The sequence below is a fragment of the Eurosta solidaginis genome, chromosome 2, assembly GCF_040869045.1.
Source record: "Eurosta solidaginis isolate ZX-2024a chromosome 2, ASM4086904v1, whole genome shotgun sequence".
Classification (NCBI taxonomy): domain Eukaryota; kingdom Metazoa; phylum Arthropoda; class Insecta; order Diptera; family Tephritidae; genus Eurosta; species Eurosta solidaginis.
In genome coordinates, this window is record NC_090320.1 from 54,560,561 (window position 1) to 54,577,105 (window position 16,545).

General features: G+C 43.9%; 1 protein-coding gene across 1 annotated transcript in view; it reads right to left on the reverse strand.

Annotated features, from left to right (window-relative positions):
• Positions 1–14,824: 14,824 nt before the first annotated feature.
• The window catches only part of DIP-lambda (Dpr-interacting protein lambda), an 85,275-nt gene continuing 83,554 nt past the window's right edge, over positions 14,825–16,545 (reverse strand). The window contains exons 7-8 of the mRNA XM_067769112.1: positions 14,949–15,179; positions 14,825–14,886 (exon numbers count right to left, since the gene is read on the reverse strand). Coding sequence (XP_067625213.1) covers positions 14,825–14,886; positions 14,949–15,179 — 293 coding nt within the window. The remainder of the gene's footprint in view (positions 14,887–14,948; positions 15,180–16,545) is intronic.

Here is a 16,545-nt window from a genome sequence, read left to right on the forward strand (position 1 = left end):
AAGGCTATAAAAATTACCAAAAAAGTTTTACAATATTTTAAAAAAGCTTTGCAAGAAACTAATTTTAAAACAGTGTTGGAATGGAAAGATGTGTAATGATGTGAGTAGTAAATCAACTGCCTTTTATTCGGCTAGCGAATAAGTTTTTCGTGTGTGTTGTATATGTTCTAAATAAAGTCAGCATATATTGAGCGTATTTTACCTGTTTACATAGGTATGCGAAACAGATTAATACTAGAAGTTTTCTAGGACCTAACTTAAAAGCTGCCCCGAGGTCTGGCAACTTTGCCATCCTAAGTAGCTGGAGCCTTGACCTAGCGAGCACAGGACACGAAAACAGAACGTGGTCAACCGTTTCTTTTTGCAGTTCGCACTTCCTACATCTGTTACTGAAATCGCTTGACTTATAATTATATGATGCCAGAAGGCAGTGTTCAGTTAGCATGCCCATCATAAGCCTTAAGTATTCTCTTTTTTGAGCAACTTTGTGAGTCTAACAGAGTAGGATTTGCATATGAGCTTAGAAATTTTGCAGCCTCGTGCTTTTTTCTACGCCTCAAGCATTAAGATGGATCGTATCCAACTCCTGGCTGTTTGGGATTTCTTTCAAACGGATCGGAACCGTCGATTCGTTTAGAGCTGAACCCTCCTTTGCCAACCATCGGCCTTTTCGTTACCGTATATATTATATATGACCGGGAATGCAGTATAAATGTGTGTTCCGGCCTGAGCGAAGTCTCTCCAATACTTACTTGCATTCCACCACACTTCTTGATGAAATACTCTATATATATTGAAGCGACTGCAGTTTAATCATGTTTTAAACAGAATTTTTGCCGCCTGCTTCCTGGCTTATATTTCCACCTGAAAGGCGTGGCAGCGATCTGGCAATCGATAGGATCTATTTATTTCTGGATCGAAACAGTAATCGACAGAGTAAGCAACAGACCCGATCCCTTCCGCTAATTTGGAACCATCGGTATACACGTGATCACCTAAAGAGTAAACATTTCTCTAAATGTTTATCAATGTTGCGACCTTTTGTGACCTTATTTAGGTTCACTTTGGCACAATTAAATAACCTTTTCTTGATAAACCCGAAATACAACTTTTAACTGGTCTCAAAATGATCTCTAAATTATCGCAAAGAGGTTATATAATCCGCTAGATTTCGTAAGTAATCTTTGTGTGATCCAAACGTGCTCCCGGAAGGAGACCTCTCATGGTTCTTCAAGTAGTCCAAGATTTACTGCTATTCAACATGTACTCGAGGCATCGGCATTGGGAAAATACCAAAATGATCTAAAATATTGATATGTTTGAAATATGAATCGATGTCGAAAAGAAGTGTTTCTACTTGATCCACCCTAAACTAAATACTATTTCGCCAAATACCGAATTGTGCATTTCCCCAGGTACTTAAATTAAGGAATTACGGACTTAAGCATATTTACCACATTGGTAAGCGGTGCATTAATAATTTGCGAGTAGAGCTTAGTTTATTTATACCCATGCTGTCCTTGGTGACATTTTGGAAACGTTGGCTTTACCTTACATTGCTTTAAATCGTAGCACTACATACACAAATACACTGAAATATTCATATGAACATTTTTCTTGTTTTTGAGTTTTGTCTCTCGAATACATTGAAAATTGAAACCGACTTTCTGGAAAATTAGCTTCACGTGAGCGCTGAAGTGCATAAGTAAGAAGCAAAAAGATGTAATATTGCTTACGCTGTATTTTGCTTCTTACAAATACCACTTGGCTGCGGAATCCATTGGGATGTTGAAAGTCTTCTGCTGATGCTGCTGTTCGGGTTATTGCATGCTCGAAATGAGCAACTCGATATTCTTAACGAAAAATAGTCGAAGTACAAATAGTGTTTGTGGTCTTGTATATTTCGGTGTGTCAAAATGCCGAATGGACCGTATGAATGTCGAGTGCAGTCAGTTAGAAAGTCACCAGTCACCAATCGCCCAAGAAGCGTAGTGTGCCATGCAACCAACGTCGATGTAACGAAGCATTCACCCACCAAATTATGTACGTCAAGGAAACGTTGGAAGAGTAGAGCGTGTAACGCTATGCCATTTCCAGCAACACAACTACATGGACATGTACACACATATCTATGCATATATGTATGTACGTTGTCGTACAAAGCTAAGAAGATTTGCCAGCATCTTTAAGATTTTAAGTACGGAATTTTAAGTGTCATTACAAACTTTCTAAGTTCAAATACCTGAGTTGCATTTATAGGTGCACATATATATACATATATATATCTAATTATCTAATATATATTATAAATGGGAAAGTTTGGATGTTAAGATGTTTGGATGTTTGGATGTTTGGATGTTTGGATGTTTGGATGTTTGGATGTTTGTCCAGACGTTTGTCTTTGTGACTCAATAACGCAAGAACGGCTGGACCGATTTGGATGAAATTTTGCACACATATAGCCAATAGTCTAGAAGGATCTACTAGCTATATATTTTTCAAAAGGGGCGTGGTCCCCGCCCCCTAGGAACAGTTATAATTTAATTATTATATTTTTTCGTCTTTGCGACTGAATCACGCCAGAATGGCTACACGGATTTTGATGAAATTTGGGACACAGACAGTAGTCTACGGGCGAAATTTTTTTCGAACATGGAAAGAGGGGTGGGGGTCCCATGCACACATTATAACTTTACGTATACTGGCCTTCACCAATATCACAGACTCAAGGGGTCAAATAAGTCGAGGGCTTACAAAGTAAGCAGTGACACCCTCCGCCCGCCCCCCTTTATCTCCCCCTCTGGTGTAAAATCCATAAATTGTTATAACTCAATCTAAATTTTCTCCTAAATCAATAGTTTTTGGTATCTGGTACATACAGAACAAGATCTAGACAATTTTGGAGGAACGATCAGTGGTCCTCTCCTCTACTCCCGCCATCCGCCCTCCATCAATTGTTTTTATTAGCACGCTTTTATTAGCTTTACCTGTATGTTTCTATCTAACTTTTTATTCGCTCCAATGCGCCTGCTGCCTTATTAACATGGTTTTATAATTAGCTTCACCTTATTTGTAATCCCGTAAGGGTCATATCGAGACCCTTCCGGGATCATTTCTGTATAGTTTACGGGATCCGTCCGGGATCCCGTCGGGGTTATTTTGGAACATTTTCGGGACTATTCCGGAATCATTTCGGGAATATTTCGCGATCATTTGGGGACCCTTCCGGCATCATTTCTGGATGGTTTTCGGGATCCGTGCGGGATCTCGTCGGGGTCATATGGGGACTTTTTCGGGATCATTTGAGGGCTCTTCCGGCACCATTTCTGGATGGTTTTCGGGATCCGTCCGGGATATCGTCGGGGTCATTTGGGGACTTTTTCGGGATCATTTGGGGGCTCTTCTGGCATCATTTCTGGATGGTTTTCGGGATCCGTCCGGGATCTCGTCGGGGTCATTTGGGGACTTTTTCGGGATCATTTTGGGGCTCATCCGGCACCATTTCTGGATGGTTTTCGGGATCCGTCCGGGATCCCGTCGGGGTCATTTCGGGACTTTTTTGCGACTAATACGGGATCATTTGGGAACCCTTTCGGCATCATTTCTGGATGGTTTTCGGGATCCGTCCGGGATCCCATTAGGGTAATTTCGGGACTATTAGGGGATCATTTGGGAACCTTTCCGGCATCATTTCTGGATAATTTTCGGTATCCGTCCGGGATGCCGACGAGGTCATTTCGGGACTATTTCGGGATTATTTGGGATACCTACCGGCATCATTTCTGGATGGTTTTTGGGATTCGTCCGGGATCCCGTCGTGGTCCTTTCGGGACTTTTTTTCGACTAATACGGGATCATTTGCGGACCCTTTCGGCATCATTTCTGGATAGTTGTCGGGATCCCGTCACGGTCTTTTCGGGACTATTAGGGGATCATTTGAGGACCTTTCCGGCATCATTTCTGTATTGTTTTCGGAATCCTTTCGGGATCCCGTCAGGGTCATTTTGGGACTTTTTTGGGGCTAATACGGGATCATTTGGGGATCCTCTAGGGGTCGTTTCGTGACTTTTTCTGTTTTATTTCGGGATCATTTGGGGACCCTTCCGGCATAATTTCTTGATGGTTTGCCGGATCCATCAGGGTCATTTCGGGACCATTTTGGGATCATTTGGGGACCCTTCCGAGATCATTTCTGGATCCGTCCGGGATGCCGTAGGAGCCATTTCGGGATTTTTTGTTACTTTTCCGGGATAGTTTTTGGACCCTTCCGGGATCATTTCTGGATCTGTGCGGGATCCCATCTGGGTCATTTCCGGACTATTTCGGGATCATTTTGGGATCCTTCCGGAATCATTTCTGTATGGTTTTCGCGATCCGTCGTTGATTCCCTCGGAGCCATTTCGGAACCTTTTCTGGAGTATGTCGGGGTCATTTGGGGACTTTTTCGGGATCATTTGGGGCTCTTCCGGCATCATTTCTCGATGGTTTTCGGGATCCGTGCGGGATCTCGTCGGGGTCATTTGGGGACTTTTTCGGGATCATTTGGGGGCTCTTCCGGCATCATTTCTGGATGGTTTTCGGGATCCGTCCGGGATATCGTCGGGGTCATTTGGGGACTTTTTCGGGATCATTTGGGGGCTCTTCCGGCATCATTTCTGGATGGTTTTCGGGATCCGTGCGGGATCCCATCAGGGTAATTTCGGGACTATTAGGGGATCATTTGTAGAGCTTTCCGGCATCATTTCTGGATAATTTTCGGTATCCGTCCGGGATGCCGACGAGGTCATTTCGGGATTATTTCGGGATCATTTGGGATACCTACCGGCATCATTTCTGGATGGTTTTTGGGATTCGTCCGGGATCCCGTCGGGGTCATTTCGGGACTTTTTCTCGACTAATACGGGATCATTTGCGGACCCTTTCCGCATAATTTCTGGATAGTTGTCGGGATCCGTTCGGGATCCCGTCACGGTCATTTCGGAACTATTAGGGGATCATTTGAGGACCTTTCCGGCATGATTTCTGGATAGTTTTTGGAATCCTTTCGGGATCCCGTCAGGGTCATTTCGGGGCTTTTTCGGGATCATTTAAGGATGGCTTTCAGGATTCGTCCGGGAACCCGTCAGGGTAATTTCTGGACTTTTCCGAGACTATTTCGGGATCATTTTGGGACCTTCCCAAGATCATTTCTGGATGGATTTCGGGATTTGTCCGGGATGCCCTCAGGGTAATTTTGGGACTATTAGGTGAGCATTTGAGGACCGTTCCGGCATCACTTCTGGATAGTTTTCGGTATCCGTTCAGATTCCCGTCGGAATAATTGCGGGACTTTTTCGGGATCATTGGGGTCCCTTCCAAAATCATTTCTGGATGGTTTTTGGGATTCGTCCGGCATCCCGTCGGGGTCATTTCGGGACTTTTTCTCGACTAATACGGGATCATTTGCGGGCCCTTTCGGTATCATTTCTGGATAGTTGTCGGGATCCGTTCGGGATCCCGTCAGGGTATTTTCGGAACTATTGGGAGATCATTTGAGGACCTTTCCGGCATCATTTCTGGTTAGTTTTCGGGATCCTTTCCGGGTCCCATCAGGGTCATTTCGGGACTTTTTCGGCATCATTTAAGATTGGTTTTCAGGATTCGTCCGGTATCCGTCAGGGTAATTTCTGGACTTTTCCCAGACTATTTCGGGATAATTTTGGGACCCTCCCAAGATCATTTCTGGATGGATTTCGGGATCTGTCCGGGATGCCGTCAGGGTCATTTTGGGACTATTAGGTGATCATTTGAGGACCTTTTCGGCATCACTTCTGTATGGTTTTCGGTATCCGCTCAGGATCCCGTCGGAATTATTGCGGGACTTTTTCGGGATCATTTGGTGTCCCTTCCGGCATCATTTCTGGCTGGTTTTTGGGATTCGTCCGGCATCCGGTCGGGTTCATTTCGGGACTTTTTCTCGACTAATACGGGATCATTTGCGGGCCCTTTCGGCATCATTTCTAGATAGTTGTCGGGATCCGTTCGGGATCCCGTCAGGGTCTTTTCGGAACTATTAGGTGATCATTTGAGGACATTTCCGGCATCATTTCTGGATAGTTTTCGGGATCCTTTCGGGGTCCAGTCAGGGTCATTTCGGGACTTTTTCGGGATCATTTAGAGAGGGCTTTCAGGATTCGTCCGGGAACCCGTCAGGGTAATTTCTGAACTTTTCCGAGACTATTTCGGGATAATTTTGGGACCTTCCCAAGATCATTTCTGGATGGATTTTGGGATCAGTCTGGGATGCCGTCAGGGTCATTTTGGTATTAGGTGATCATTTGAGGACCTTTCCGGCATCACTTCTGGATGGTTATCGGTATCCGATCAGGATCCCCTCGGAATCATTGCGGGACTTTTTCGGGATCATTTGGGGTCCCTCCCAAGATCATTTCTGGATGGATTTCGGGATCTGTCCGGGATCCCGTCAGGGTCATTTAGGGGTGCGTTCGAGATCCCGTCAGGGTCATTTCGGGACTTCTTCGGGAATATATCGGGATCATTTCTGGATGGTTTATGGGATCCGTCCATGACCCCTTAAGGGTCATTTCGGGACTATTAGGTGATCATTTGAGGACCTTTCCGGCATCACTTCTGGATGATTTTCGGTATCCGTTCGGGATCCCGTCGGAATCAATGCGGGACTTTTACGGAATCATTTGGGATTCCTTCCGGCATCATTTCTGGATGGTTTTCGGGATTTGTCCGGGATCCCGTCGGGGTTATTTCGGGACCTTTTCGGGGCTAATACGGGATCATTTGGGGATCCTCTAGGGGTCGTGTCGTGACTTTTTCTGTATTATTTCGGGATCATTTTGGGACCCTTTCGGCATAATTTCTGGATGGTTTGCCGGATCCATCAGGGTCATTTCGGGACCATTTTGGGATCATTTGGGGACCCTTCCGAGATCATTTCTGGATCCGTCCGGCATGCCGTAGGAGCCATTTCGGGATTTTTTGTTACTTTTCCGGGATAGTTTTTGCACCCTTCCGGGATCATTTCTGGATCTGTGCGGGATCCCATCTGGGTCAATTCCGGACTATTTCGGGATCATTTTGGAATCCTTCCGGAATCATTTCTGTATGGTTTTCGCGATCCATCGTGGATCCCTCGGAGCCATTTCGGAACTTTTTCTGGAGTTAGTCGGGATAATTTAGGGACCCTTCCTGGATATTTTCTGGATGGTTTCTGAGATCCGTCCGGGAGCCCGTCAGGGTAATTTCGGAACTTTTTCGGGACTATTTCGGGATCAATTTTGTACCCTTCAGGCATCATTTCTGTGTGGTTATCTGAATAAGTCTAGAATCGTGTCGTTGTCATTTCGGGTTTTTTTGGGACTACTTCGGGAACTTTTGGAAACACTTCCGGGGCGTTTCTGGATGGTTTTCGGGATCCGTCCGCGATAGCGTCGGGGTCATTTCGTGGCTTTTTCTGGATAATTTCGTTATCATTTTGGGATCCTATCAGGTTATCAGCTCATAAAGTTCTTTTTTTTACTCAATTACAAAAATAAAATGCATTAGACAGAAAAAAAATTTTAAACAGATAACTTTATAAGCAGGCTAACGTGAATAGCCCACATATTTCATTTTCTCCTTGCGGACGGGGCCGCGGGTAAAGGCTAGTATATTATAAATGGCAAAGTTTGGATGTGAAGATGTTTGGATGTTTGGATGTTTGGATGTTTGGATGTTTGTCCAGACGTTTGTCTTTGTGACTCAATCACGCAAGAACGGCTGGACCGATTTGGATGAAATTTTGCACACATATAGCCAATAGTCTAGAAGGATCTACTAACTATATATTTTTGAAAAGGGGCGTGGTCCCCGCACCCTAGGAACAGTTATATTTTAATTATTATATTTTTCCGTCTTTGCGACTGAATCACGCCAGAATGGCTACACGGATTTTGATGAAATTTGGGACACAGACAGTAGTCTACTAGCGAAATTTTTTTCGAACATGGAAAGAGGGGTGGGGGTCCCACAACCCCTTCGAGAAGTTATTTTTCAATAATTTTTACACATTATAACTTTACGTATACTGGCCTTCACCAATATCACAGACTCAAGGGGTCAAATAAGTCGAGGGCTTACAAAGTAAGCAGTGACACCCTCCGCCCGCCCACCCCCCTTTATCTCCCCCTCTGGTGTAAAATCTATAAATTGTTATAACTCAATATAAATTTTCTCCTAAATCAATAGTTTTTGGTATCTGGTACATACAGAACGAGATCTAGACAATTTTGGAGGAACGATCAGTGGTCCTCTCCTCTACTCCCGCCATCCGCCCTCCATCAATTGTTTTTATTAGCACGCTTTTATTAGCTTTACCTGTATGTTTCTATCTAACTTTTTATTCGCTCCAATGCGCCTGCTGCCTTATTAAAATGGTTTTATAATTAGCTTCACCTTATTTGTAATCCCGTAGGGGTCATATCGAGACCCTTCCGGGATCATTTCTGGATGGTTTTCGGGATCGGTCCGGGATTACGCCGGAGTAATTTCGGGACTTTTTCGGGACTATTTCGGGATCATTTTGGGACCCTTCCGGGATCATTTCTGTATAGTTTACGGGATCCGTCCGGGATCCCGTCGGGGTTATTTTGGAACATATTCGGGACTATTCCGGAATCATTTCGGGACTATTTCGCGATCATTTGGGGACCCTTCCGGCATCATTTCTGGATGGTTTTCGGGATCCGTGCGGGATGTCGTCGGGGTCATATGGGGACTTTTTCGGGATAATTTGGGGGCTCTTCCGGCATCATTTCTGGATGGTTTTCGGGATCCGTCCGGGATATCGTCGGGGTCATTTGGGGACTTTTTCGGGATCATTTGGGGGCTCTTCCGTCATCATTTCTGGATGGTTTTCGGGATCCGTCCGGGATCTCGTCGGGGTCATTTGGGGACTTTTTCGGGATCATTTTGGGGCTCATCCGGCATCATTTCTGGATGGTTTTCGGGATCCGTCCGGGATCCCGTCGGGGTCATTTCGGGACTTTTTCGCAACTAATACGGGATCATTTGGGAACCCTTTCGGCATCATTTCTGGATGGTTTTCGGGATACGTCCGGGATCCCGTCGGGGTCATTTCGGGACTTTTTCGCGACTAATACGGGATCATTTGGGAACCCTTTCGGCATCATTTCTGGATGGTTTTCGGGATCCGTCCAGGATCCCATTAGGGTAATTTCGGGACTATTAGGGGATCATTTGGGAACCTTTCCGGCATCATTTCTGGATAATTTTCGGGATCCGTCCGGGATGCCGACGAGGTCATTTCGGGACTATTTCGGGATCATTTGGGATACCTACCGGCATCATTTCTGGATGGTTTTTGGGATTCGTCCGGGATCCCGTCGTGGTCCTTTCGGGACTTTTTTTCGACTAATACGGGATCATTTGCGGACCCTTTCGGCATCATTTCTGGATAGTTGTCGGGATCCCGTCACGGTCATTTCGGGACTATTAGGGGATCATTTGAGGACCTTTCCGGCATCATTTCTGTATTGTTTTCGGAATCCTTTCGGGATCCCGTCAGGGTCATTTTGGGACTTTTTCGGGGCTAATACGGGATCATTTGGGGATCCTCTAGGGGTCGTTTCGTGACTTTTTCTGTTTTATTTCGGGATCATTTGGGGACCCTTCCGGCATAATTTCTTGATGGTTTGCCGGATCCATCAGGGTCATTTCGGGACCATTTTGGGATCATTTGGGGACCCTTCCGAGATCATTTCTGGATCCGTCCGGGATGCCGTAGGAGCCATTTCGGGATTTTTTGTTACTTTTCCGCGATAGTTTTTGGACCCTTCTGGGATCATTTCTGGATCTGTGCGGGATCCCATCTGGGTCATTTCCGGACTATTTCGGGATCATTTTGGGATCCTTCCGGAATCATTTCTGTATGGTTTTCGCGATCCGTCGTTGATTCCCTCGGAGCCATTTCGGAACCTTTTCTGGAGTATGTCGGGGTCATTTGGGGACTTTTTCGGGATCATTTGGGGCTCTTCCGGCATCATTTCTGGATGGTTTTCGGGATCCGTGCGGGATCTCGTCGGGGTCATTTGGGGACTTTTTCGGGATCATTTGCGGGCTCTTCCGGCATCATTTCTGGATGGTTTTCGGGATCCTTCCGGGATATCGTCATTTAGGGACTTTTTCTCGACTAATACGGGATCATTTGCGGACCCTTTCGGCATAATTTCTGGATAGTTGTCGGGATCCGTTCGGGATCCCGTCACGGTCATTTCGGAACTATTAGGGGATCATTTGAGGACCTTTCGCATCATTTCTGGATAGTTGTTGGAATCCTTTCGGGATCCCGTCAGGGTCATTTCGGGGCTTTTTCGGGATCATTTAAGGATGGCTTTCAGGATTCGTTCGGGAATCCGTCAGGGTAATTTCTGGACTTTTCCGAGACTATTTCGGGATCATTTTGGGACCTTCCCAAGATCATTTCTGGATGGATTTCGGGATTTGTCCGGGATGCCCTCAGGGTCATTTTGGGACTATTAGGTGAGCATTTGAGGACCGTTCCGGCATCACTTCTGGATGGTTTTCGGTATCCGTTCAGATTCCCGTCGGAATAATTGCGGGACTTTTTCGGGATCATTGGGGTCCCTTCCGACATCATTTCTGGATGGTTTGTGGGATTCGTCCGGCATCCCGTCGGGGTCATTTCGGGACTTTTTCTCGACTAATACCGGATCATTTGCGGGCCCTTTCGGTATCACTTCTGGATAGTTGTCGGGATCCGTTCGGGATCCCGTCAGGGTCTTTTCGGAACTATTGGGAGATCATTTGAGAACCTTTCCGGCATCATTTCTGGTTACTTTTCGGGATCCTTTCCGGGTCCCATCAGGTTCATTTCGGGACTTTTTCGGCATCATTTAAGATTGGTTTTCAGGATTCGTCCGGGATCCGTCAGGGTAATTTCTGGACTTTTCCCAGACTATTTCGGGATAATTTTGGGACCCTCCCAAGATCATTTCTGGATGGATTTCGGGATCTGTCCGGGATGCCGTCAGGGTCATTTTGGGACTATTAGGTGATCATTTGAGGACCTTTTCGGCATCACTTCTGGATGATTTTCGGTATCCGCTCAGGATCCCCTCAGAATCATTACGGGACTTTTTCGGGATCATTTGGGGTCCCTCCCAACATCATTTCTGGATGGATTTCGGGATCTGTTCGGGATCCCGTCAGGGTCATTTAGGGGTGCGTTCGAGATCCCGTCAGGGTCATTTCGGGACTTCTTCGGGACTATATCGGGATCATTTCTGGATGGTTTATGGGATCCGTCCATGACCCCTTAAGGGTCATTTCGGGACTATGAGGTGATCATTTGAGGACCTTTCCGGCATCACTTCTGGATGATTTTCGGTATCCGTTCGGGATCCCGTCGGAATCAATGCGGGACTTTTACGGAATCATTTGGGATTCCTTCCGGCATCATTTCTGGATGGTTTTCGGGATTTGTCCGGGATCCTGTCGGGGTTATTTCGGGACCTTTTCGGGGCTAATACGGCATCATTTGGGGATCCTCTAGGGGCCGTTTCGTGACTTTTTCTGTATTATTTCGGGATCATTTTGGGACCCTTTCGGCATAATTTCTTGATGGTTTGCCGGATCCATCAGGGTCATTTCGGGACCATTTTCGGATCATTTGGGGACCCTTCCGAGATCATATCTGGATCCGTCCGGGATGCCGCAGGAGCCATTTCGGGATTTTTTGTTACTTTTCCGGGATAGTTTTTGCACCCTTCCGGGATCATTTCTGGATCTGTGCGGGATCCCATCTGGGTCAATTCCGGACTATTTCGGGATCATTTTGGAATCCTTCCGGAATCATTTCTGTATTGTTTTCGCGATCCATCGTGGATCCCCTCGGAGCCATTTCGGAACTTTTTCTGGAGTTAGTCGGGATATCCTTGCTGGATATTTTCTGGATGGTTTTTGAGATCCGCCCGGGAGCCCGTCAGGGTCATTTCGGGATTTTTTGTTACTTTTCCGGGATAGTTTTTGCACCCTTCCGGGATCATTTCTGGATCTGTGCGGGATCCCATCTGGGTCAATTCCGGACTATTTCGGGATCATTTTGGAATCCTTCCGGAATCATTTCTGTATTGTTTTCGCGATCCATCGTGGATCCCCTCGGAGCCATTTCGGAACTTTTTCTGGAGTTAGTCGGGATATCCTTGCTGGATATTTTCTGGATGGTATTTGAGATCCGCCCGGGAGCCCGTCAGGGTCATTTCGGAACCTTTTCGGGATCATTTTGGAACACCTTCAGGGATCATTTCTGTGTGGTTCTCTGGATACGTCTAGAATCGTGTCGCTCTCATTTCGGGTTTTTTTGGGACTATTCGGGGAACTTTTGGAGACCCTTTCGGGGCATTTCTGGATGGTTTTCGGGATCCGTCCGCGATAGCGTTGGGGTCATTTCGTAGCTTTTTCTGGATAATTTCGGGATCATTTGGGATCATATCAGGTTATCAGCTCATTTAGTTCTTTTTTTTACTCAATTACAAAAATAAAATGCATTAGACAGAAAACAAAATTTTAAACAGATAATAAGCAGGCTAACGCGAATAGCCCATATATTTAAAATTTTCCTTGCGGACGGGGCCGCGGGTAAAGGCTAGTATATATATATATAGTTAATAATTTTGCTTTCTACACTTCTACACACGGCTGTGGTCTGCGAAATAGCACATCCATATCGATAACTTCTAGAAATCTTATAAAATAAATGTAGGCCCATCACTTCACACAGAATGATCCGATTTAACCCTAGGGTTTATACCCAACTTTTACTACGACTTCTTATACCCGGGTACAGGTGTGGCCAGTAGCCTGTTTTACCCGTTTTTCTCATTTTTTCTGAGAAACAAGTTTTTTTTTTTAATGCAATGTTGTAACTGACTATCTTACGAACATTTTAAGTAGTTATAAACATATATTTGTAGCCTGCTTCTAAGAATTGCGCGCATTCTAAGTTATTTCTAAGAAATCAATAATTTCTATTGTTGTTAGAATTTTTAGAATACAACCTTTTTCGCGCACTCTTAATTATTTAGAAGAAGACATTATATTGTACCCTTGCTAGAATTTGCTGACAAACAACATTTGATATAATCCAACTACCTGGCAGGTAAGAAATGCTTCCAGAAACTTAAGGGTTGCAGCTATATAAACGGCAGTTTTGCGAGTTTATATTCATTGTAAAGAGTTCTTTTGAAGTGTGAAGTTGATTTATATTTGTGAAAATAATAAGTCAGAAAAAATTGGAAATATTACAACATGGATAGCAGAAGGAACATGTAATATTTGGAGCACAGTACCATACCACAGCGGCCACTTCGGGATTATTTTTGTATATTCGGTTTTATTTTGGGCCTGTTTGGAAGGAGTATATGGTATATGAAGAAAAGTTCCCGATAAATGCGACCGCAACCAAACAATGTCTAAATTATTTTTAAGACCGTTTCAGGACGATTTAAAGCCAATTTTAAAATTCTATTGCTTTTATTTCAATAGCATCCGCGATTGGTAAGATCTCGAAACAAGTTCTTTTAAAATTCAGCTAAAGTTCATTATATGACAAAAATTGTTCCATTTTTTTATATTTTTCGAGAGCACTTCTGCTGTGTATAGTTCGGAAAAGTGTGAGATACAACGTACCTACCAGAAAAACTTTAAAATCTCCAAATAACTGCAAATAGTTAAATAAAAAAGGTACGCAACATTTGGAACGGTGGCGGATTTAGGATTGTCCTTCCGAGGGGGGGGGGGGGGTTTACTTCATTATTTTATGTAGTATATTTGATTGTAACATGATGTAGGCAGGGTGTATTTATATTGATTTTTACCGATGGCCAAAAACGCAAAACGTTCTCCAGAAAAAAGTTTCGATTATGCAACAAGTAAGGAAGTATAAATTCGGGTGAAACCGAACATTACATACCCAGCTGTGCACTTGAAATGCTGTTGTTTGTTTGTTTTGTGTGCTTAATAGTGTTACAAGGCTGCGCAATAATACATATAGTCTCAACTAATTTTTCTTCGAGTTATGGCTCCCGAAATATAGAAAATTGCTTAGTCATAAAAGGGGCGGTGCCAGGCCCATTTTTTTAAATTTGAAGATTTTCCTATTTATTGTTGTAAATCCACTGGGGAAGTGAAATACCATTGATATAAAGCTCTATTTGCAAAGATATAGCTTATTTTATTCTTCCATGACCCTTTAAAAATCTTTTATATATAAGTGCGCGTGGTCCTTAACCGATTTCGTTAATTTTTCTTCAAAGCATTCCTTATAGTAAAGGCAAACTCTCTGCCGAATTTTGTTACGATAGGCTTAACGATTTTTAAATTATGATTAATGATATTTGTAAAATTGATTTTATCACAAGTGGGCGGTTGCCGTTTCAAAAACGCTTTATCTCAGAAAACGTTTGAATTACACCGTATTTGATAGAAAACGAGTTGGACCACAAACTTCACAATGGACTACATAGTGACGAAAGTAATCTTCCAGCACTCCTCGATGCTGTTTTCAGGCATCGTGAGCATGGCGAAGGTCGCCAAATAATCTTTTTAGTACTTCTGGGAAGAATCATGTGCTCAAAAGTGGTGCCAATTATATGTCCATAACTGTATATGTTTAGAAGTGTATGTATGTACAATATAATCATATGACTTTGTGTGCATTTTAACAGTTTGACGCTTGACTTGGTACCCACATACACATACACATAAATTGTTTTCTTGTTTACTGACCCACTTACACTAAGGTAGATACAATAATCAATTCTCTCCTATCCCACCTTCTAGCTTTGCTCTGCTCTGTTAGTTATGTTCATATTTTACAACAAATTACATTTTTTTCTGCTTCCTTTGTTACTTACCTTCCGCCTCGTTTGTCATGCCGCTATTCAAGCTATTAATGCTGCCGTTGCCCATGGCACCACCGGCAGCATCACCTAGCGCTCCATTGCTGCTAAAATGAGTCTCCTTTGCCCGCACCACTTCGTTGAGTGCTTTGTTTTGCTGGTTCGTTGGTGGTTTGCGTCTTGGTTTCGGTGTTGTGTGTACATAAGGGGTGGATGTCGTTGTTGGTTTGGGTGGTAAACGCAGCTCTGCAACAAATAGCACAAAATTATTATTATTTTAAGTGAATTTTGTTTGTTTGCTTTGGCTATTTGATTTTGTGTTGTTTTTACAAAATATCTCGAAAAAGTATGAAATAAGCAAAGATTTTGGACGAACATGGAACAAGAGAGTGGTGGTGCAATATTATTTAGGGAAGCAGAATACTTTAACTAGTATGCGGATAGAAGGATCATTATTCAATGATTGTACTTCGACTAAACTCAATTATCCACTCATATCTATAGAATCACATTATTTAAACCGATCTACCTGAAGAAGTCTTGTATTGTATTTTAGCTGAGGGTTTGTATATACTTGTGCTCTGACCCTGATGAAGGAGATTCAAGAGTTTTGCTGCGAGAAACCCTTCGTACCGCAAGTGGAATGAGGAGGAAGAATCTTCGAGCGACAGAATAAAGAAGCAACGTTCAGCTGAAGGCAGCAAGCCAGCAGAAACGCACACAAGCCGTATTTACAAGACAAGTGGCTCTTAAAATGTAGGACAGATGGACCCCAACCTACCTCGAAAACAGCAACCTCGAAAGCTGCAAGCTAGCGTGAGTCAAAGTGAGTGTTTGGCCGCAATTAATGTGAAGGTGAGTCAGGAGGCAAAGGGACATAACCCCAATATCCCAGCTATATCGGAGGTGCCAAAGAGAGGTAACACTAAGACTCCGGCTGTTCCCGAGGCGATGTGTGACGTGGCGAAAAAGTTAGTGACTGTGGCGGGTATTTATGGTTACCAACTCTTTGTACAGATATCTAGTGAACGGTGGAGATCTGTAGAAAGTGAAAGTGAGTTCGCAGGCAAAAGGAGATAACCCTAAGATTCCGGCTATATCGAAGGGGTCAAAGGGAGGTAGCACTAAGTCTCCGGCTGTTCTCGAGGCGATGTGTGACGTGGCGAAGAAGTTCCTCACTGCGGCGCTGATTTATGGTAGCCAACTTTTTGGACAGATGTCTAGCGAACGGTGGATATCTGTAGAAAGGAAGCTTTTTATGATGATGCGGCAAGAATCAAGTCTCTGATTCAGCATTTGTTTGAACAAAAACTAAGGATGTGTTTTAGTGCTGCTTTTCAGAGCAGCCAAAGAGAACTAACAGGAAGAGATAACATAGTTTTAACTCGAATATGTTCGGGAGATAAGATCTGAGTAAGGTTTAAGTTGCATAAAGTTTTTGGCATATGCAGTAGAAATACAAACTTGAATCTGGTCAAGCGTATTGTGCGAAAGATTGATGCCTACAGCGAATCGGCTGATTTGGCCTTATCAGTGTAGCTTCAGACCTGGCGAATCTTTCTCGATCAAATTTTCACAATGCGTGAAATCGTGGAAAAAAAAAACCCGCGAA